Source organism: Panthera leo, chromosome C1 (assembly GCF_018350215.1).
Source record: "Panthera leo isolate Ple1 chromosome C1, P.leo_Ple1_pat1.1, whole genome shotgun sequence".
Lineage (NCBI taxonomy): Eukaryota > Metazoa > Chordata > Mammalia > Carnivora > Felidae > Panthera > Panthera leo.
In genome coordinates, this window is record NC_056686.1 from 104637871 (window position 1) to 104661674 (window position 23804).

Sequence of the window (23804 nt, forward strand, 5' to 3'; positions counted from 1 at the left end):
GTGATCAGGCCTCTGTTTTTTTGGCAGCTTAGATGTTTCATGAGCCTCCTAGATGTTAGCAGCCAGAGCAGAGCAAGGGAGTCCTGGGATTGGAGGAGCTAAAAAACACAAAGCTTGTTTTCTTTCCATTTTCAGAGGCCAAAGTTAAAAAGGAAGAAACTATTGCCATACATACCTTAATTTAGTTTAATTAGATGGTACTTTTTCCTGTACTTACCTCATATATACTAGCTTAGAAAAAAAAGAAAACTGGGAAAAAACAAGTACTCTTAGTGAAATATTTGAAATATTCTGCAACAGTAGTATATACGACAAATGTATTTTACATACATTATTTATTCCTTCCAAAAGCCTTTTGAACTATTATGTTCATTTTAAGATGCAGAAATCAAGGTTTGGAGACATGTAATTTTTGTCAAGATAATAACCCAGTTAGTAAGTAAGGTAGAATTTGATCTCTTTCTGGGTCCAATTTCTGTTTCCTAAATGAAAAGTTTTTAAGTTTGTTTATTTTGAGACAATGTGCATGCTAGCGGGAGAGGGGCAGACAGAGAGAGGGAGACAGAGAATCCCATGCAGGTTCCATACTGTCAGCACAGAGCCCAATGCAGGCCTCGAACTCATGACCTGTGAGATCTTGACCTGAGCTGAAATCAAGAGTCGGATGCTTAACTCTCTGTTTTCTTTATACAATACCAACCTCTGAAAGGAGTGAGAATTCTGATACGTGGATTTGAGACAGGACTATCCTTAGCACCCAAGGTAGAACAGATTACATTGCTTATTTGATCTTCCTCTTTTCGTCAGCATTTTCACCAATAATGGTGAAATTAGGTCAAACTTCAAAAGAGTATAAATGTTATAAAAGTGCAATGGTGCAGATTGTTTAAGACTCTGTAATAATAGATTTATAGAAGATGGACTTGGTTAACAAGGGACAGGAGTAAAAGATTTCTTCTCCTCTTAGATTATTGCATGGTGTTATCTAGGAGAACCCAGAACATTTGGGGTTAATTGATAGGAGAGAGAAGCAGATAGTTTGGAGCGTAGGGAAGATGAGGTCTGGATGGGGGGTGATTTTAGAAGTGAGGCTTTGGTTAGTATCTGTTTATCTGATAGAAGTTATTGTATACCTGCTAAATAGTTGATTGACATTGGGATACAAAGCCACTGTGCTCAAGGAGCTCATGGTCTGCTGGGGAGACATTTGTTAATGGATATTTTCAACTCCAAGTGAACAGTATCTATGCACAAAGTGTTTTAGCAGTATTAAGAAAGGGCTTAAAATGTAGCAGTATAGTGGTCTTTTTAAAAAAAATTTTTTTTTACATTTATTTATTTTTGAGAAACAGAGTGAGACAAAGCGTGAGCGGGGGAGGGTCAGAGAGAGAAGGAGACACAGAATCTGAAGCAGGCTCCAGGCTCTGAGCAAGCCGTCAGCATGGAGCCTGATGAGCAGCTTGAACCCACAAACTGTGAGATCGTGACCTGAGCCGAAGTCGGGTGCTCAGCCGACTGAGAGACCCAGGTGCTCCTGTAGTGGTCGTTTTAATGTACGTGCCCACGTAAGTAATGTACGTGCCCACGTAAGTAATGTACGTGCCCAAATGAAATTCCAAAAAGTATACAGTAAAAAAAATGAATTCCTTTATCATGACAGCCCCTGCTTCTCTTGATCCTTGGTTTCTTCTTTCTGCAGAGGCATTACTATTAACAGTTTCTTGTTATCTTCTCAGAGGTGTTCTCTGTGAATATAAAATGTATGCTTATTTGTATTTTTTGTGCACCTATATAGTGACATACTACGTCATTGTGCTTTTCCCTTTATATCTTGGAGAAGGTTGTAAATGAACTATTGAATGTCCTCTGTTTAATAGTTATGTGCTGTTCAGTTGAGTGTAGATGATTTATTTGGCCAATCTCCTATTAATGGACTTTCAGGATATTTCTAGGCTTTTGTTGGAAATAGTGCTGCAGAGAGTATTTTTTATACATAGATTTGTACATAGGAGCAGGCATATCTGTAGGATGAATTCCCAGTAGTCTGGAGAATGCACTGTAAAGCAGTAAAACTAGAAGCCGAGGAATTCTAAGTTAAATGCGAATACAGTGTGACCTCCAGTAATGTATAGCTCTTGAGATCTGTAATTTCTGTATTAGGATATCACATTCATTTGTGTGATATTAGTGTAAGACTTAGTTTGTTGGGATGGCACATAGATTGCCAGGGTTCTTATATAACAATAGTATAACTGAGTTAGTACATGTTTCCCCAGTCCCAACAAGAACATCTCATTAAGGGAGAGGTTAAGGTAGATTTTAAGTTCGTTGATAAATCTGTTCCAGATAAGCTTCATTGTAAATCTGAGCCCCCAAGCAAAATATCAAAGCACTCTCTTTTTTTAATGTTTATTTATTTTTGAAATAGAGAAAGAATGCATGTGCATGGGGAGGGGCAGAGGGAGAGAATCCTAAGCAGGTTCCATGCTGTCAGCAGGAGCCCAGTGTGGGGCTTAATCTCATGAACAGTGAGATCATGATCTGTCCTGAAATCAGGAGTTGGATGCTTTTAACCAACTGAACCACCCAGATGCCCCTCTTTTTTTTTTTTTTTTTTTAAAGGCCTAGTAAACAAAGTGTCTCTGACTTTTTTTTTTTTTTTTTTAAATTAGACCTGGGGAGAGGAACAGAGGGAGAGAGAGAGAGAGAGAGAATGAATGAATGAATGAATGAATGAATGAATGAATATCTCAAGCAGGCTCCATGCTCAGTGCAAAGTCCAGTGCTGGGCTCCATCCCATGAGTTTGGGATCATGACCTGAGGCAAAATCAAGAGTCCGGCACTCAACCGACTGAGCCACCAGGTCTGACTTCTAAAGAGTACAGCACTGTTCATTATCTTTAGTTCACAAAAGAGAAAGAAAATGGTATTTTAGCTTTTTAAAAAAGTCTTAGAAACTGTTTGAATGCCTTCATTTTACAGAAGCTAGTTCTTGGCTCAGCCCTACACATAGGTGACCACACATCCTGATGGCATTAGCACCCTTTCACTCTCATTGTGTCGCAGTTTAGATATAGATGATTGTCCTTACACAGTTGTGGATCTTTGTGGCACTCCCAATGATTCTCTGTAGTTCAGTATTCTCTCTACCACCTTGATGCTCTTCCAGATAATTATTTTTTTCTTGTTAACTCTCAACAAATCTACCTAGTGATTTTAAGGAAGTTGGAGGATTTATATTTTTAAACATTTCTCTCTTTTTTAACATTTGCTTATTTTTGAGAGAAATCATGTACACATGCTGGGGAGGGGCAGAGAATGGAGACCGAGAATCCCAAGCAGGCTCCATGCTGTCAGCGCAGAACCCAACTTAACTTGGAGCTCTAACTCTTGAACCATGAGATGAGCTAAAATCAAGAGTCAAGTGCTTAACTTACTGAACCACCCCAGGATTTATCTTTTTTAAAGAGAAGATATGGATTCTTTGTGAAAAGGTGTAATTTTCTTTAAGTATTTCTGTGGCACTGTCATTATTTGTACTAAATATCCTTACAAGTAAATTTTTTTTTAATTTAAAAAAAAAAATTTTTTTAACATTTATTTATTTTTGAGACAGAGAGAGACAGAGCATGAGCAGGGGAGGGTCAGAGAGAGAGGGAGACACAGAATCCGAAACAGGCTCCAGGCTCTGAGCTGTCAGCCCAGAGCCCGATGCGGGGCTCGAACTCACAGACCGCGAGATCATGACCTAAGCCGAAGTCGGACACCCAACTGACTAAGCCACCCAGGCGCCCCAAGTAAATATTTTTTTTAAATTAGGCAAATATTTAAAGGCAATGGCGGGGGGTGGGGGGAATGAGATGAGAGAGTAAACCATGAGACTCTATGGGAAAAGAATGTGCCAAGCAGAGGGAGCAGGCTGCTTAAAGGACCCTGAGGTGGGTGTGACCCTGCATAGGCCAGGTGTGCTGCAGGCCTTTTATCAGTAAGGTGCCTGGAATGGGATGAATGGTGATCAGGACAGAAGATCAGAAATAATGTGGTGTCAGATTGTTTAGCACTTACAAGACATTGTTAAGATTTTGATCTTGAAGGAGGGGAACGTTATTGGAGGGGATTTAAATAGTGGAGTAATATGATCAGATTTATATTTTAAAAGGATCATTCTTCTGAGATGAGGTTAGACTGAAGTGAGGCAAGGTAGAAGCAGGGAGACCAGTTAGGAGGCTACTACAATAATTAAAGCAAAAGATGATTATGACTTAGACCAACAAAGTGGTAAGTAGTAGTTGGAATCTATGAATTTTTTAAAATTTGTTTTAAGGGGCACCTGGGTGAGTGACTTCAGCTCAGGTCACAATCTCGCGGTTCGTGGGTTCGAGCCCCGCGTTGGGCGCTGTGCTGACAGCTCAGAGCCTGGAGCCTGTTTCAGATTCTGTGTCTTTCCCTTTCTCTGTCCCTCCCCTGCTCATGCTCTGTTTCTCTCTCTCAATAATAAAAGTTTAACATTTTTTTAAAATTTGTTTTAAATAATTTCAAATTTAAAGTTGTGGTATAATGCGAAGACCTCCTGTACGTTTCACCCAAATTCCCTAGTAATAACATGTATCTCCTTATCTCTTACTGCTCTCTCCATATACACACACACTTCTTTCTGCTGAACTATTTGAAAGTATAAGGCAGCCATGATGCCCTATTTAATACTTCATTGTCTGTTTCCTAAAAACAAAGATATTCTCCTTCTGTTGTTGCATTAATAAGCTTGGGTTGCCATAACAAAATACCACAAGTTGTTAAACAACATAAATTTATTTTCTCACATTTCTTTTTTTATTTATTTTTTATTTTAGAGATTGTGCAAGCAAACAAGCAGGGGAGGGACAGAGAGAGAGAGAGGGAGGGAAAGCATCTTAAGCAGGCTCCACACTCAGCATCGAGCCTGATTTGGGGTTCAATCTCGTGACTCTGAGATCATGACCTGAGCTGAAATCAAGAGTTGGATACTCAACCGACTGAGCCATCCAGGTGCCGCTGTTTTCTCACATTTCTGAGGTGGAACATGGAAAGCCCAAGATCAAAGTTCAATCCCAAGATCAAGGTTTGGCTTCTGGTGAAAGCTGTCTTCCTGATTTATAGACAGCCTCCTCCTTACTGTGTCCTCTCATGGTGGGCAGGGGTGTTGGGAGTAGGAGGGCTCTCTGGTGTCTGTCTCTTCCTATAGAAACACTCTTATCTTCCTATAAGGCCCCCACCCTCATGACCTTGTTTAACCTTAATTACCTCCTCCCCCACTGCGGTTTAGGACTTCACCATACGAATTTTGGGGAGACACAGTTCAGTACATTGCAATGATTGTTGTGTGATATCTGCACAACCATCAAGATCAGGGAATGAACACTGATACAGTACTGCCATGGACTCTACAGACCGGTTGAATTTTGCTAGTTACCCCAATAATGGTTAAAGGTACAGGGTCTTGTGTAGCAGTTAGTTGTCACATCTTCTTATTTTTCTTCAGTCCGAACAGTCTTTCCTTATCTTTTATGACCTTTCCATTTTTGAAGGACTTGGACCAGTAACTTGTAAACTATCCAAAAATTTGTGTTTGATGTTTCCTTATGATTAGGTTCAGGTTATACAGTTTTGGACAAACATACTGCAGAAGTGATGCTGTGTTCTTAACTTGTTATATTTGGAGGAACATACTGTTGATCTGCCCTGTTTTAAAATTCTTTTTTTTTTTTTTTAAACATTTATTTATTATTGAGAGACAGAGAGACACAGAGCGTGAGCAGGGGAGGGGCAGAGAGAGGGGGAGACACAGAATCTGAAGCAGGCTCCAGGCTCTGAGCTGTCAGCACAGAGCCCAATGCGGGGCTTGAAGCCACGAACCGCGAGGTCATGACCTGAGCCAAAGTCAGACACTTAACTGACTGAGCCACCCAGGCGCCCCATGATCTGCCCTGTTAATAGTGATGTTAACTTCTGTCACTTGGTTAAGATGGTTTTTGCCTATAAGGTTTCTCCACTGTAAAGTGAGTGTTTTGTGGAGAAGTAGTTTGAGACTTTATAAATCTCCTGTTCTGCATTAAACTTTCTCTGTCTAGCTTTAACATCCATGATTATTGTTGCTTGTGTCAGTTCTTACAGTGATGGTTGTGAGATGCTGGTTTTTTTTAATGCCATCAATCCTTATATATTGGTTAGTTGGCATTTGATTATAAAGCAGGGCTTTCCCCCTTCATCTGTTTATTTCAATATGTATTCATGGATTGCTGTTTTATTCAGTGGTTATAATCCTTTACTATTACTGATTTTGGCACTTGGCACTTGTTCATTGCATAGAGTTGGCCAGCAGGAACCCCTTGAAGGTAGAGCCTGTGTCCTTTGACATCATTCTTTGAGCACTTTTTTACTTTGGTTCAAGGTGTTCCAAGCTCTTGAACCTTCTTCTTTCCTGGCCTCCAATCAGCCATTTCTCCAGGAAGCTCTGGTTCTCTGAAACCAAGATCTAGATATTAGATACTGGGATATTATCACTTCTAGGCCTTTCAGTGGAAAGATTTAGGAAATAGTTGTATGTATACACACACACATGTATACACAGACATTTCTTCCCTGTATAGTTCTGTATATAACTATGAGGTTTATACCAAGACTCCAGTTACAGTCCCAACGTAACAGGGTTTATTCTAATCTTCCCCTTTCCACATTTGTAACTTCCTAAAGATAGCATTAATGAGATCTGCATTGTGACTTTGGATGTAGAATATGAAAGAGAAAGAAGGGATCCTGGGTGGCTCAGACAGTTAAGCATCTGACTCGATTTTGGCTCAGGTCATGATCTCACTGGTTTGTGGGATTGGGCCCCTCATTGGGCCCTGTGCTGACAGCGTGGAGCCTGCTTGAGATTCTCTCTCTCTCCCTCTCTCTCTATCTGCGCCCCCCCCCCCCCCACCACCCACTCTCGTGTTGGGAGCGTGCGCTCTCTCTCTCTCAAAATAAATATTCATTTTTAAAAAGAAAGAGGAGTCAAGAGTGACTCAAGATTTTTGGCTGAAAAAAGCCACCAGAAGAACTGCCATTTACTGAGATGAGAAGACCATAGGAGGAGACAGTTCAGAGGAAGAGATTGGAAGGTCACATGTTGAGGCTAAACTGTGAATTAGACATGCAAGGTGAGGTGTTGGGGAGGCAGTTGGATATTTGAGTCTGCAATTCAAAGAAAGGTCCAGGCTGAAATGCAGATTACTTCAAGACAACTAGTTGGGGCGCCTGGGTGGCTCAGTCGGTTGGGCGTCCGACCTCAGCTCAGTTCATGATTTCACGGTTCGTGAGTTGGAGCCCCACATCTGGCTCTGTGCTGACAGCTCGGAGCCTGGAGCCTGCTTCGCATATTGTATCTCCCTGTTCCTCTCTGTATCTTTCTGTTCCTCCCCCACTCGCACTCTGTCTCTCTCTTTGTTCTCTCTCTCAAAAATAAAAAATAAAGATTAAAAAAATTTTTAAAAACCTTAATTCCATATCCTTTCTGATCTCTTTCACTGATTTTTTTTTCTAACATGAAATCACTGTAATTACTGGGTTTTTTTAATTTTTTAATTTTTTTTAATGTTTATTTTTGAGACAGAGACAGAGCGCAAGTTGGGGAGGGGCAGAGAGAGAGGGAGACACAGAATCTGAAACAGGCTCCAGGCTCTGAGCTGTCAGCACAGAGCCCGATGCAGGACTCTTATCCACAAACTGTGAGATCATGACCTGAGCCGAAGTCAGACGCTTAACCGACTGAGCCACTTAGGAACCCCTGTTTTTGTTTTTGTTTTTGTTTTTGTTTTTTTAAAGGTTGACTCTTTATTATAAAAAAGTTTTAATTACCAGAGTTCTTATTTCATCCATAGCCTGCTAGGTATTGAGCAGTTGATGGTTTTTTTTTTTTTCTAATTTCCTTTTCAGTAAATTTTCGTTTTATCTAATGCCAGAATTCAGATTTCTTTAGTTTATCCAGAAATGTCATTTGCAGATGATTAGTCCAAACCTTTGTGCAGTTCAGGAACACAAATTAATTACATCAGATTATTTTGTCTCTTGAGACCCTTCATCTCTCCACTACGTTTTATGCCACTGATTTGTTTTTGTTTTGTTTTGCCTTTTCTATTTACTTTTTTTAATTTTTAAAAATTTACATCCAAGTTAGCATATAGTGCAACAGTGATTTCAAGAGTAGATTCCTTAGTGCCCCTTACCCATTTAGCCCATCCCCCCTCTCACAGTCCCTCCAGTAACCCTCTGTTTGTTCTCCATATTTAAGAGTTTCTTATATTTTGCCATCCTCCCTGTTTTTATATTGTTTTTGCTTCTCTTCCCTTGTGTTCATCTGTTCTGTGTCTTAAAGTCCTCGTATGAGTGAAGTCATATGATATTTGTCTTTCTCTGACTAATTTCACTTAGCATGGAACCTACAGTTCCATCCACGTAGTTGCACATGGCAAGATTTCATTCTTTTTGATTGCTGAGTAATACTCCATTGTGTGTGTGTGTGTGTGTGTGTGTGTGTGTGTATGTGTATATATATATATACACATACACACACACACCACATCTTCTTTATCCATTCATCCATTGATAGACATTTGGGCTCTTTCCATACTTTGGCTATCATTGATAGTGCTGCTATGAACATTGGGGTGCATATGCCCCTGCGAAACAACACACCTGTGTCCCTTGGATAAATATCCAGTAGTACAATTGCTGGGCCATAGGGTCGTTCTATTTTCAATTTTTTGAGGAACCTCCATACTGTTTTCCAGAGTGGCTGCACCAATTTGCATTCCCACCAGCAATGCAAAAAGAGATCCTCTTTCTCTGCATCCTCGCCAACATCTATTGTTGCCTGAGTTGCTAATGTTAGCCATTCTGACACATGTGAGGTGGTATCTCATTGTGGTTTTGATTTGTATTTCCCTGATGATGAGTGATGTGGAGCATTTTTTCACGTGTCGGTTGGCCATCTGGATGTCTTCTCTGGAGAAGTGTCTATTCATGCCTTTTGCCCATTTCTTCACTGGATTATTTGTTTTTTGGGTGTTGAGTTTGATAAATTCTTTATAGATTTTGGATACTAACCCTTTATCCGATATGTCGTTTGCATATATCTTCTCCCATTCTGTCGGTTGCCTTTTAGTTTTGCTGATTGTTTCCTTCACTGTGCAGAAGCTTTTTATCTTGATGAGGTCCCAATAGTTCATTTTTGCTTTTGTTTCCCTTGCCTCCAGAGACATGTTGAGTAAGAAGTTGCTGTGGCCAAGATCAAAGAGGTTTTTGCCTGCTTTCTCCTCGAGGATTTTGATGGCTTCCTGTCTTACATTTAGGTCTTTCATCCATTTTGAGTTTCTTTTTGTGAATGGTGTAAGAAAGTGGTCCAGATTCATTCTTCTGCATGTTGCTGTCCGGTTTTCCCAGCACCACTTGCTGAAGAAACTGTCTTTATTCCATTGAATATTCTTTACTGCTTTGTCAAAGATTAATTGGCCATACATTTGTGGGTCCATTTCTGGGTTCTCTCTTCTGTTCCATTGATCAGTGTCTGTTTTTGTGCCAATACCATACTGTCTTAATGATTACATACAGCTTTGTAATACAGCTTGAAGTCCATATGCCACCGATTTGTTAATGGATTGGGCCAGTTGCCCTGTAGAATATCTCACTTTATAGATTTGTCTGGTTGCTTTCTTGCTGTGTTATTAGCTCTTTTTATTATTTCAAACAATAAAATTACCTGCAGCTTTTTCTAACACACCCTTTTTTATAAAAACTTCATGGTCTTTGTTAGCCACAAAATAAGGGTTAAAACTTTCTTAGCTCAATATATAGTAACCATCAGAATTTGTCATCTCTGCCTATTCTCCCACTGTTCTTCCAGCCAAACCCATGTCCTGGTCTGAGACACAAATAGAAGTAGGTAGTGATTGGTGCGCCTAGGTGGCTCAGTTGATTGAGCGTCTGACTCTTGGTTTTGGCTCAGGTCATGATCTCTCCGTCATGGGATCAAGCCCCATGTCAGGCTCTGAGTTGGGCATGGAGCCTGCTTGAGATTCTTTCTCTCTCCCTCTGCCTCTTTCCCCAGCTCGTACTCCCCCCCCCCCCCCCCAAAAAATAAAAAAATTAAAAAAAAAAGAAATCAGTAGTGATTAAGAATATAGACTTTGGAACCAGATTGTGTGTATTTAAAAATATTATTATTTTTTTTAATTTTTATTTTTAATGTTTACCTGTTTTTGAGAGATAAAGACAGAGCATGAGCAGGGAAGGGGCAGAGAGAGGGGGAAACAGAATCTGAAGCAGGCTCCAGGCTCTGAGCTGTCAGCACAGAGCCTGACGTGGGAGTCAAACTCATGGACCGTGAGATCATGACCTGAACTAAAGTCGGGTGCTTAACTGACTGAGCCACTCAGGTGCCCCTCTATTTAATTTTTTTTAATACTTTTTTTTTAAATTTTTTTTAATGTTTATTTATTTTTGCGACAGAGAGAGCATGAATGGGGGAGGGTCAGAGAGAGAGGGAGACACAGAATTGGAAGCAGGCTCCAGGATCTGAGCTGTCAGCACAGAGCCTGACGCGGGGCTCGAACTCACGGACTGTGAGATCATGACCTGAGCCGAAGTCGGACGCTTAACCGACTGAGACACCCAGGTGCCCCAATACTTACTTTTTGAGAGAGAGGGAGAGAGAGAGAGAGAGACAGAGTGCGGCGGCAGGGGGAGGGGGAGAGGCAAAGAGAGATACGGAGACACAGAATCCGAAGCAGGCTCCAGGCTCTGAGCTGTCAGCACAGAGCCCGACGCGGGGCTCAAACCCATGAGCTGTGAGATCATGACCTGAGCCGAAGTCAGATGCTCAACTGACTAAGCCACCAAGGTGCCCCCAGACTGTCTGAATTTAAATTCCAGCTTCAGTACTTACTTACTTCATACTTCATACTTTGGACAGTTCGTGCCATTCCATCTGTTAAATGCAGATAATAGTACCAACCTCATAGGGTTGTTGTAAGGATATCAGTTAATATATGTGTCATCTTGAAGTGCCTGAGTGGCTTAGGTTGTTGAGTGTCTGATTCTCGATTTCAGTTCAGGTCATGATCCCAGAGTTGAGGGACTGAGTCCTGCATCGGGCTCTGTGCTAAGCATGGAACCTACTTAATATTCTCTATTTCTCTCCCTCTGCCCCTGTCTCCTGCTCACACTCACTCTCTCTAAAAATAAATTAAGTAAATATTTGTATCATCTTTAAAAATGTCTAGCACATAGAAAACGCTTCCTGCCTACAAAAATACAACTTCCTCATCAGACATTTAACATATATTATTTAAGCACCTGCCACACACTCAATTAGTCATTGAGGACTTAGCAATAAACAAGACAGAATTCCAGCCTTTGGGGAGCTTATACTCTAGTGGAAATTGCAGAGAAGTACACTACAATGTGATAAATGCATGACAGGTATGGGTTCAGGATGTACTAAAGGCCTTATCTTACGGAGTCAGGGGAAGCTTCATGGAAGATGTCATATGTAAGCTGAGAGTTGAAGGAGGGAAAGGAATTAACCTGTTGAAATGGGTGGTAAGGCAAGGGTAGGAGGTGGGGCTTGATGATGAGAACAAATTGTAGGTCAGTAAACTGCACCTTTAAGGTCAGTAAACTGCACCTAAAGAAATCAAGTAAGCAAGAACTCTGTGCGGAGGGTTTGGAAAGCATTCAGGATTGGTCTTCTCAAATCCCACTGCCTTTAGGCATCTTCTCAGGCTACCTCAGCCAATTTTTCTCACTCTTCTGACTTTCAATAGTGATTTGACTATAGAGTGTAGGTTTTACATTGAGAAGAAATTGCACTAAAATAGTTTGGGGAGGTTTGTTTGGGGAAGAAGTAGAGATAAGATGGGGGGAGACCAGAATCTGTCATGAATTAAATTTAAAATTTTGAACTTTTTCCCATGGATGAGTAGAAAACACAAGATATTTAGGATGGGTTCTCCTAGAAAAGGAAAATTCAGAGAGAGAGATTGAGCGCATGTGCAAGGTTTCTGGGAACTGTGAGTTCTTCCTTAAAGATAGAACTTTGAAGGGGAAGAGATGAGACTGAAAGAGAAGGTAAGATCCAGATCATAAATGAAGACCACGGTGTTTAGGCATTTTCCAGTGAGCAGTTGGAAGTCGTTGACACATTCGATATGATGGGAAACAATTAGATAATGAGAAGCAAATTTAGCAATTGAGAGAGTGAACTTGAGGGGACTTAGAGGCAAGGTACCAGTTAGGAGGGTACTGCAGTAGTAGTCCAGGTAAAAGGTGATGAAGCCAGCAAAGAGCAACAGGAAGAAGAGAAGGAAAAGAGGGGAAAGCTTTGACAAATATTACTGGAGTAAAAATTGGCTGGACTTGGAGACTTATCAAATATGGTGAGGGTCTCCTATGGAGTAGGAAGAGTCCAAAAATGTTGCTAAAATTCTGGCTAAATACAAGAGCAGTACCAGAAGAGGAAGAAGATTAGTAATAAAATATTGAAAAATCAAGCTCAAGGTGCCTCTGAGACATGGACGTGGGTGTGTGCATTGACTGATAAAGGGAAATCCAGGGTTGGTATCTATGGACATGGGAGTCATTGATGCATAAGTGGTGGGAGTTAAAGTGGTACAAGTGGATGGTTTTGCAGGTAGCATTCCATTTTCTGTGTGCTAAGCACTGTCCTGAATGCTTTACATACATTGTTCCATTTAATTCTTTTTTTTTTATTTTTGAGAGAGAGAGAGAGAGAGAGAGAGAGAGAGAGAGAGAGAGACAGAGCATCAATCAGGGAGAGGCAGAGAGAGACAGAGACACCAGATCCAAAGCAGGCTCCAGGCTCTGAGCTGTCAGCACAGAGCCCGACACAGGGCTTGAACTCAACCATGAGATCATGACCTGATCCAAAGTCGGATGCTCAACCAACTGAGCCACCCAGGCGCCCCTTCATTTAATTCTTATAACAACTCTATGAAGTTGTCATTTTACAAAGAAAAAGAAAGTGTAATATAGGAGAGTTAAGTAGTATAAAAAACCCCAAGGCTGATAAGCGACAAAGTCAGGAATGGAGCAAACTATCTGACTTAAAACCTGAAATCTTAAACATCGTGCCATGGGTGAATTGAGAAGAGTGCTCAGGAGAGAACCCTGGGGAGCTTCAACATTTAAAGGAGGATGGTCATGGATGGAGCAGTCTATCTGCACATATATGTAGATATTTGCATATATGGAGAAGGAACCAGAGAGGTAGGAAAACCAGGAAGGTGGCTGTGACAGAAATGGAAAGAGGAATTACCATAACATTACCATAACATTGTGCCAGAAGCCACAATGAAGTAACATTTTAAATTTTTTCATTGGGTTTAATAATTTGGAATTTACTGGTAACCTTGGTAATTGCTGTTTGGTGGCAACATAAATGAAATAGCATAATTTGTGTAAAATTCTTAAGCATAGTAGATTGCATATTTTAAGCACAGCAAAAAAAAAAAAAAAAGTCTCTCGTATAGTTACAGGAGTTAAAGTGGAGACAGTGAGGACTCTTTTAGATACCTGAATCTAAAAGATCTTAACTGACTCAGGTAAGTTGATTTGGTTGGGTTTAAATATGGATACATTTTTTTGAGAAAACAGAATTTCCATCCAATGACTTCTGCTTTCTCTGTAGAGTAGCGTATAAACTTATCTGTTGAGAGTGAGAAGGAATGTGGTGAAACAGGGGGCTTGAGAAGAGTGGTAAAAATTTGAAATCACTCTTACAGCAGATGAAAGAGGATGCTGATTAAGAACATGTGGAAGGGGGGGCACCTGGGTGGTTTAGTCGGTTAAGTGCCCGACTTTGGCTCAGGTCATGATCTCACTGTTCTTGAGTTCGAGCCCCATGTTGGGCTTTGTGCTGACAGCTCAGAGCCTGGAGCGTCTTCAGATTCTGTGTCTCCCTTTATTTATGTCTGTTCCTCCCCTGCTCATACTCTCAATCTCAAAAATAAAGATTACCAAAAAAAAAAAAAAAAAGAACATGTGGGAGCACTGTAGCATTGTAGTGGCAAGGGCCCAGTTGAAGGAGACTAGATTTATATGGTTTCAGTCCTCCTGGTGGTATGATTTTTCTCCAGCACAATCCAGGAGCAGAAATAAAGGTGCAGTAAAGGGATTTAGATTGATCCAGATTTAGGATTTTGTTGAATGCATGTGATGGAAAGGCTAGATTAGGGAAGAAAAGGAAAAGAAAATGAACGTTTTTTTATTTTTTTTATTTTTTTTAACGTTTATTTATTTTTGAGACAGAGAGAGACAGAGCATGAACGGGGGAGGGTCAGAGAGAGAGGGAGACACAGAATCTGAAACAGGCTCCAGGCTCTGAGCAGTCAGCACAGAGCCCGACGCGGGGCTCGAACTCACGGACCGCGAGATCGTGACCTGAGCCGAAGTCGGCCGCTTAACCGACTGAGCCACCCAGGTGCCCCGAAAATGAACATTTTAATAAAAGAATGGTTTAAATAATAGATCAAAGACTGTGGAATTGATAGAGAAAAAATTGAGTAAAAAAAAAGTGACTAAAGTTAGAGAAAATATAGAACTTAGATCTTGATGAACAGATAGAAGGGGAGTGGGAGGCTATGGTCAGAAAAGGGGATTTTAAAATGCACAGAAGAGTGGTTCTTGGAGGTCACTGAATTTAAGATAAGATATTGAGAGACTAGAAAATGTGATGGATCATCCAAAAGGGTATTAAACTTGTCTAGGATATAATGAAACTTGGGGTGGTTTTGCTTGAGGTTCTAGAAGGCAGATTGATTTGGCCTTTGAAAAACTTAATCTAGGTGTGTGGTCAAATTACTTGTCCTAGGACCTAGTGCTGTAAGTAGCAGATAGCAGGATTTAGGTGTATGAGTAGTATGTGGACTAGTTGATTAAAAAAAAAAAAAGAGTCTATCTACAATAATAATGTAGAGGAGGTTAAGCAGTTTGCCTAAGGTCACATTCCGGGTGGTTCTAAAGCCCATACTCTTTCCATTAACCCTGGTGTATTTGCAGTAAGCTGAGCTTCCGGAGAACAATTTCATTTTAGCTTCTCCAGAGATAATGAGGTTTTTAGTGCCAAACATCTACAAAGTGAAATGGAAATCTACCCAAGGAGCACCTTGAACAGAAAATTGACCTGAAGTAGTCAAGGTTTTTAGGTACCAGTTTCAATAAATTGATCCATTAGTTCATTTTTCTGTTTATCTGTTATATACCCATATAATAGTTACACAGTTTACACACTGTATTTAGAATAATTGAACTAAGTGTAATTTGACTCATTTGGTTTAATTTATTGTCTTTTGTCATTTCTAGCTGCCTATCCCCACCGTTTGAATCTCTTCTACCTTGCTAATGATGTCATCCAGAACTGCAAAAGGAAAAACGCAATCATTTTCCGTGAATCATTTGCTGATGTCCTTCCTGAAGCAGCTGCTCTAGTGAAGTAAGTAAATTCTTACTGCTTTTTGGGATCTAAGCTTAGAAAATTACGAATTTTAGTTCGCCTTTTTACCTGTTAGTAAGAATTGTTAATAATTCTACATGCTTAAAGACCGAAGGATATTTTGCTCAAATTGTTCATGTAACTTTCGCACTAATACACATATTTTTCTTTTAAACATTCTTTCTTCTCTCTCTCTTTTTTTTTTTTTTTTAAATGTTTTTATTTATTTTTGAGAGAGAGAGAACAAGTTGGAGAGGGGCATAGAGAGAGGGAGACAGAGGATCTGAAGTAGGCTCTCCACCAACAGCTAAGAGCCTGATGCAGGGCTTATACTTTCGAACCCTGAGATCTTGACCTGAGCCGAAGCCAGACACTTAACCAACTGAGCCATCTAGGTGCCCTTCTTTCTTCCCTTTTTGAAAGCTTGTTTGTTACTTACTCTCTCCCTCTTTACTACCTTGACCATATATATCTCTTGGTCATATTCTTTGGTTGGGAGTACTTTCCAACTGTTTCTTCTGTTTCCATATTCTTTTACACATTTCCTTTCTTCTTTCAGTCTTTTTGAAATCTTGCACCCACTATGACATCTGTGTAATTAAAGAGAGATGGAAATATTTATTCCCAACCTCATATTGATTTATTCCATCCTTAGTGAAATTGTATGCAGTGTTTCCCAAAGTATGGAATACTTAACATTTGATCTTACTTTTACTCTGTATTAATAGTGTTTTCTTGGTGTTTCACCCATATTTGCAAGTTGTTTATTTGGTTTAAGAGGCATACACACCCAACTGGAGGGTAAACAATTATATGGAACAATCAAAATAGTTAAATATTAACTCAAATTATATATTGACTAGCATAGTATTATATACTTGTATAAATAATGTGACTATTGCATATTACCGATCCATTTGTTAGTATTAACCCATTAAAAACAGAACGATCCCTTTTCCTTCCTTTGGATTATTAAGTTGAGGTGTTTATTTTGGTCCTACTTGAATGTGCTATGTAATACAGGTTTATACCCACGTCAGAGTACATAAAATAGAGGTGCCTGGCTGGCTCAGTCAGTAGAGTGTGTGATTCTTGATCTCCCACAGTTTGTGTGAAAATAGGTTATAAATTCAAAATTGTTATACAAATATTATTTGCAACTCACGGTGACTAACTTTTCAGGGAAGCATATTGAATTTTATTATTTCTTTTTACAAAATGAGAAAACTGAAGCCCAGTGCAGTTAAGAAATTGCCCAAAAGTAAAATGTCAATTTAGTAAAAGAGGTGAGAATAGAATTGAGATTTTTTTCTGACTCTGAGTCCCCTATTTCTTTCTTTTTTTGTTGTTAATTTTCTTTTTTTTAATTTACATCCAAATTAGTTAGCATATAGTGCAACAATGATTTCAGGAGTAGATTCCTTGATGCCCCTTACCCATTTAGCCCATCCCCCCTCCCACACTCCCTCCAGTAACCCTGTGTTCTCCATATTTATGAGTCTCTTATGCTTTGTCCCCCTTCCTGTTTTTATATTAATTTTGCTTCCCTTCCCTTATGTTCATTTGTTTTGTCTCTTAAAGTCCTCATATGAGTGAAGTCATATGATACGTGTCTTTCTCTGACTATTTTCTCTTAGCATGATACCCTCCAGTTCCATCCACGTAGTTGCACAGGCAAGATTTCATTCTTTTTGATTGCTGAGTAATACTCCATTGTATATATATACCACATCTTCTTAGCCTAAACATCCATCGACGGATGAATGGATGTTTAGGCTCTTTCCACACTTGGGCTATTGTTGATAGCACTGCTATAAACATTGGGCTGCATGTGCCCCTTCGAAACAACACACCTGTATCCCTTGGATAAATACCTAATAGTGTAATTGCTGGGTCATAGGGTAGTTCTATTTTTAATTTTTTGAGGAAGTTCCATACTGTTTTCCAGAGTGGCTGCACCAGCTTGCATTCCCACCAGCAATGCAAAAGAGATCCTCTTTCTCTGCCTCCTCACCCACATCTGTTGTTGCCTGAGTTGTTAATGTTAGCCATTCTGACTGGTGTGAGGTGGTATCTCATTGTGGTTTTGATTTGTATTTCCCTGATGATGAGTGATGTTGAGCATTTTTTCACGTGTCAGTTGGCCATCGGATGTCTTCTTCAGAGAAGTGTCTATTCATGTCTTTTGCCCATTTCTTCACTGGATTATTTGTTTTTGTTGTTGTTAATTTTTTTAATATTATTTATTTTTGAGACTGAGATAGAGTGTGAGTGGGGGGAGGGCAGAGAGAGAGGGAGACACAGAATCCGAAGCAGGCTCCAGGCTCTGAGCTGTCAGCACAGAGCCCGATATGAGGCTCAAACTCATGAACCGCAAGATCATGACCTGGACTAAAGCTGGACACTTAATAGACTAAGCCACCCAGACACCCAGCCACCTGTTACTTCTATTTTACGGTATAGTCCGCCTAAACTTAACTTACATTTTTTCATTTTTTTAAGTGATTATTTGAGAGAGAGAGAGAAAGAGCCCAGCAGGAGAGGGGGCAGGGTAGAGAGAATCCCAAGCAGGCTCCATACTGTCGGCATGAGCCCCACAGGGGGCTTGATCTCACAAACTGTGAGATCACAACCTGAGATCAAGAGTCAGATGCTTAACCAGCACCCAGGCGCCCCTTTTTTTCATTTTTTTAAAATGTCTTACTTACAGTTTTTCATCTTATAATGGCCCCTTAGTAATTTAAATTCTTGTCTCTACATTTCTTAGTTACCAGAGGCTGATTATTTTCCTATTTCTCCCTCCTTTTCTCTCTGCCTTTAAATTTCCCATTATCATCTCTATTTGATGTATTTATATTATTATGATATTCTTCTAACTACTTTCTCAGTGTCTGATATCCTTTTCATTCACTTCAGGCTATGATGATTTAACACTATAGGCTCTGGAACCAGTGTACATGGGTTTGAATCCTGGTTCTGCCACCTTCCAGCTATATAACTTTAGGCAATATAAATTAGCCTCAATTTAGGGGAGGTGGGAAGGGGGTAAGCTAAATGGGTATTAAGGAGGGTACTTGTGGTGAGCACTGGGTGTTGTATGTAAGTGAATGAATCACAAAACTCTACTACTGAAACCAATATTATACTAAATGTTAACTAACTGGAATTTATTTTTAATTTTTTTTTTTTCAACGTTTATTTATTTTTGGGACAGAGAGAGACAGAGCATGAACGGGGGAGGGACAGAGAGAGAGGGAGACACAGAATCGGAAACAGGCTCCAGGCTCTGAGCCATCAGCCCAGAGCCTGACGCGGGGCTCGAACTCATGGACCGTGAGATCGTGACCTGGCTAAAGTCAGACGCTTAACCGACTGCGCCACCCAGGCGCCCCAACTAACTGGAATTTAAATAAAAACTTGAAAAAGAAAAGTAAATAAAACTAGTGGGTTTCCACATCAAACCCATAAAAAAAATAAATTAGCATCAGTTTTTTTATCTGTATATTCTTATCTGTATAAATCTGCCAATAATAGTACCCACCCCATAGAGTGTGGGAACTAAATGAGTTAATATTATATAGAGAGAGTGCTTAGAAAAGCCACTGGCATATAATGAACACTTAATAAGTGTTAGTTGCTGCTGTGATGTTGAGGTTGACAATAACGATTACTCCTGTGATTATTATTAACAAATTAATGTTACCAAATCACTGTTGTGACCCTTCTTTTAAAAATATTTTTACATTAGTATATAATTTAACACATTCCTTTCCATGTTTGTTATTCTTTGACTCTCAAACCAATTATATAATATAATTAGAGGCAAAAAGTATTATCTTCATTTTGCAGATGAGAATACTGATAATAAATGATACAAAACTACTTTAAGATAGGAAATTGGGGACACCTGGGTGGCTCTGTTCTTGGGGCACCTGGGTGGCTCAGTCGCTTGAGCATATGACTCTTGATCTTGGGGTCATGAGTTTGAGCCCCATGTGGGGTGTAGAGTAAATACTTAAATAAATAAAACTTTGAAAAAAGAATGTAGAAGGTGGGTATGATTACAGATGTTCCAGACCATAAAAGAATAATAGGAACGGCTTTATTCCAGTGAATTTGGAAATTTAGACAGTATGGTTAAGTTCATCAAAAATACAAGTAACTAAAATGGCTCAAAGAAAAAATTGAGGACTTAATAATCCTATAACCACCGAATAAATTCGATCAGCAGTCAGAAATCTTTCCATAAGAACATCCCCCTGTTTTGCAATGGGTTTGCCACCCGAACACAAGTGTCATGAAAACCACCGCTAAAGCCAAGCCAGAATGGTAAAGGAGAGGATTTATATCAACACTGGTTGTTGTTGGAAAACAAGTCTGCCACTGCTGGCCACTTGATCACAAATGTGATGGGATGAAAAATAAGAGAAAGCAGCTGCTTTTATGGGAATGGGCTCCTTCAAGTACTCCTGGATCTTCGATAAATTGAAAGCTGAATGTGACCATGGCATCACCATTGATACCTCCCTGTGAAAATTAAAGACAGCAAGTCTTATGTGACCCTCAGTATGCTCCAGGACACAGACTTTATAGAAAACACGATTACAGGTACATCTCAGGCTGACTGTGCTGTCCTGATTGTTGCTGCTGGTGTTTGGTGAATTTGAAGAAAGTAACTCCAAGAATGGTCAGACCTATGAGCATGCCCTTTTGGCTTACACATGGGGTATGAAACAACTATTTGTTGGTATTAATAAAATGGATTCTATCAAGCCATCCCACAGAAGAAATATAAGGAAATCATTAAGGAAGTCAGCACCTAACATTAAGAAAATTGGTGGGGTGCCTGGGTGGCTCGGTCAGTTAAGTGTCCAGCTTCAATCCAGGTTATGATCTCGTGGTTCATGGGTTTGAGTCCCACATCGGGCTCTGTGCTGGCAGCTTGGAGCCTGGAGCCTGCTTCAGATTGTGTCTCCCTCTCTCTCTCTCTCTCTCTCTCTGCTTCTACCCATCTCGTGCTCTGTCTCTGTCTCTCAAAAATAAATGTTAAAAAAAATTTTTTTAAGAAAATTGGCCATGCCCCTGTATGAATATTTTATAGCAGTTCTGTAACTCATTTTCAGTAGCTGTGTTAATGTGTTTGTGATTGCATTTTTTGGTGTGTTTTTTTTTGGTGTGGGGTTTTTTGTTTTTGTTTTTTTTGGTGATTGCATATTTTGGCATGAGATGATACTACTTTATCAGAAGCTAATGAGAACAGATTAAATATGGCTTTAATATATACATAATTTTTGCATCAGGTGAAGGCACTAATGATTTCACCATACGCTGTGAAAAATATTTTCAGTAATGTAGATGAAGAAAAATGGTGAAATAATTGAATAGTAAGTATTATAGGCTTGATAAAATGAAAACAATTTATATGTTATCATGCTTGCATTGCAATTTGTAATTTGTTGTTAAAAGAGAGAGTGCAAGCAGGGGAGAGATAAGAGAGAAGAAGACAGAGAATCCAAACCAGGCTCTGCACTATCAGCACAGAGCCCCACATGGGGCTCAAACCCAAGAACTCTTGAGATCATGACCTGAGCCGAAATCAAGAGTAAGAAGCCTAATTGACTGAGCCACCCACCCAGGTTCCCATGGTATTTGCTTTATACTTACTTTGTAAATCTAATTTGTAGTTGTTAAAGAATTATAGAATGTAACCAATGGGATCATAAAACTGTAAAAAGATATATGGAGACTTTGCCATTAGCTTCATAGGAAATCCAAGGGCTAAAAAGGATTTAGCAGGGTTGCTGGGTACAAATCAACATCTAGGAATCAATAGGTTATTTCAATATGTCAGAAATAACCAACCAAAAAATATAGAAAAACATTCATAACAGTAACAAAAGTTATAAAGCCATATTTGGTATCTAGAATAAAAGGGTGTTAAGACTTCTCTGGAGAAAATTATAAACTGTTACAAAAGGTAATAGCATGTAAGTATAGTACACTTTAATAAAAATCCCAATAGGACATTTAAAGAAACTTGTTATGCTGATTCTAAAGTTCATATAGAAGAGTCAATGTCTAGAAGTAGCCAAGACTGTTGGTTAGCAGTGAGTAGGACTTAACTTACGAAACATCAAGATTTATTATTTGACTATAGTAATTATAAATGAATGTAGTATCAGTGTAAGGATAGATTTAAGGAATAAAACAGAAAGCCCAGAAATGGAACTATACATGTGTGGGAGAAGTTGTAATAGTAGAAGTGCATTACAAATCATTGGGGGGAAAATGAACTCTTCAATAAGTGAGTTTGGAACGTAGGCTTTCCGTGCAGAAAAAATAAAATTAAATATTAAATGTTTTTCTATACCTTACACACAAATATATTCCAAATAAATTGCCTTAGTGTATAAAACAAAACTTTTAAAATGTTAGAAACACGGGCACCTGGGTGGCTCAGTTGGTTAAGCATCTGACTTGAATTTAGGTCATGATCCCACAGTTCATGAGTTTGAGCCCCACCATAGGCTCTCTGCTATAGATCCTCTTTCCCCCTCTCTTGCTGCCCCTCCCCTACTTGCTCCCACTCTCTTCTCTCTCTCTCTCAAAAATAAATAAACATTAAAAAAAATTTATAATTAGAAAAATGTTAGAAACAAATCTACTTTTATGATTCTAATGGTTAAAAAGCTCTTATAAAGACACAAAGAACTGATAATAAAATATTTATGAATTTAATTACATCAGCATTAGAGTTCTGCATTATATAAGACACCATAAAATTAATGACAAGTGACACACTAGGGAAAATATTTGTTATAGGCAAATAAAAAAGATAAGATAAAAAATAAAAAAGATTTTAGAGGTAAAATCTATCTTCATCTAATTTCTAAACTCCAAGGTTTTTTGATTAAATACTGATTATTTCCTTAAGTTGACTTATTATTTAGTCTTCCATTCAGTCAGTTAGCAAATATTCACTAAGCACCTGACACATGAAATCCCAGAAATAAGATATTGATCAAAAATACTCCCCTGAGTGAGGTACAAGATTGTGCTGTTTAGCTCTGTTTATTTTGACTGTGATTCCTGGGCACCTCCTCCTGTACTCTTTTTCTTTTTTTTTAAGTGTATTTATTCTGAAAGAACGTGAGTGGGGGAGGGGCAGAGAGAGAGCGGAAGAGAGAGACAACTCCAGGCAGGCTCCACACTGCCAGTGCAGAGCCCCACATAGGGCCTGAATCCACAAAATCGCAAGACCATGACCTGAGCCGAAACCAAGAATCTGAAACCCAACTGACTGAGCCACCTAGGCACCCCATCCTTCTGTACTCTTCATCAACTTTATGCTTTGAAATAATTTGCCAATACTTCGCTGTTTTAAAGTCAGAAATGGGGGGTGCTAGCAAAGGAAGCATCTGTTGGATATCTTAGCAATTCTATAAGGTCAGCTTGTTGTTTGTTACTTATAAGTCAAACAACACAGTTTATAATTAATTTCTTGTGTTGTATGTGGTAATAATTGTACATTCTGTAGAAATTGAGATTGTGATCAGTAATGGCTAAAATAGAGGCCTAGAATAACAAGGTAAATAAAACTGCCATTCTGGGTTTTGTTTCGGTTTTATTTTCACAGAATTCCTAAATATGAGAGAGGGATGGTTGAATTGTAGAAGTTTGAGAGTTCTGTGTTTGTATAAATAATGAACAAATTTAGGAATTTTAGAGCCAACAAATTATTAAAAATCACTTTTACAAATGAAGAAACCTAGAGATACCTGGCTGGCTCAGTTGGTGGAGCATGGGACTCTTGGTCTCAGGGTTAAGTTCAAGCCCTATGTCAGGTATAGAGATTACTTTAAAAATAAAATCTTTTAGAAAGTTTTTTGTTGTTGTTAATTTTTAATTTTCTTTAGAGAGAGAGAGAGAAAGTGGGGAGGGGCAGAAGATGAGAGAGAGAGAGAGAGGGAGGGAGGGAGAGAGAGAGAGAGAGAGAGAGAGAGAGAGAGAGAGAGAGAGAGAGAGAGAGAGAGAGAAAGAATCCCAAGCAGGCTCCATGCTCAGCACAGAGCCCCATGCGGGACTTGATCCCACAGCCCTGGTATCATGAGCTGAGCTGAAATCCAGAGTTGGGCCACTCAGCCGACCGAGCCACCCAGGTGGCCCTTAAAAAATAAAATCTAGGGGCGCCTGGGTGGCTCAGTCAGTTAGGCGGCCGACTTCAGCTCAGGTCATGATCTCGCAGTCCGTGAGTTTGAGCCCCACGTCGGGCTCTGT

General features: G+C 39.5%; 1 protein-coding gene across 7 annotated transcripts in view; it reads left to right on the plus strand.

Moving 5' to 3' along the window:
- RPRD2 (regulation of nuclear pre-mRNA domain containing 2) overlaps positions 1-23804 on the plus strand; it is a 97611-nt gene that overhangs the window by 34696 nt on the left and 39111 nt on the right. For all 7 annotated transcript variants that reach the window (XM_042953844.1, XM_042953842.1, XM_042953841.1 and 4 more), the window contains exon 2: positions 15398-15527. In XM_042953844.1, coding sequence (XP_042809778.1) covers positions 15398-15527 — 130 coding nt within the window. The remainder of the gene's footprint in view (positions 1-15397; positions 15528-23804) is intronic.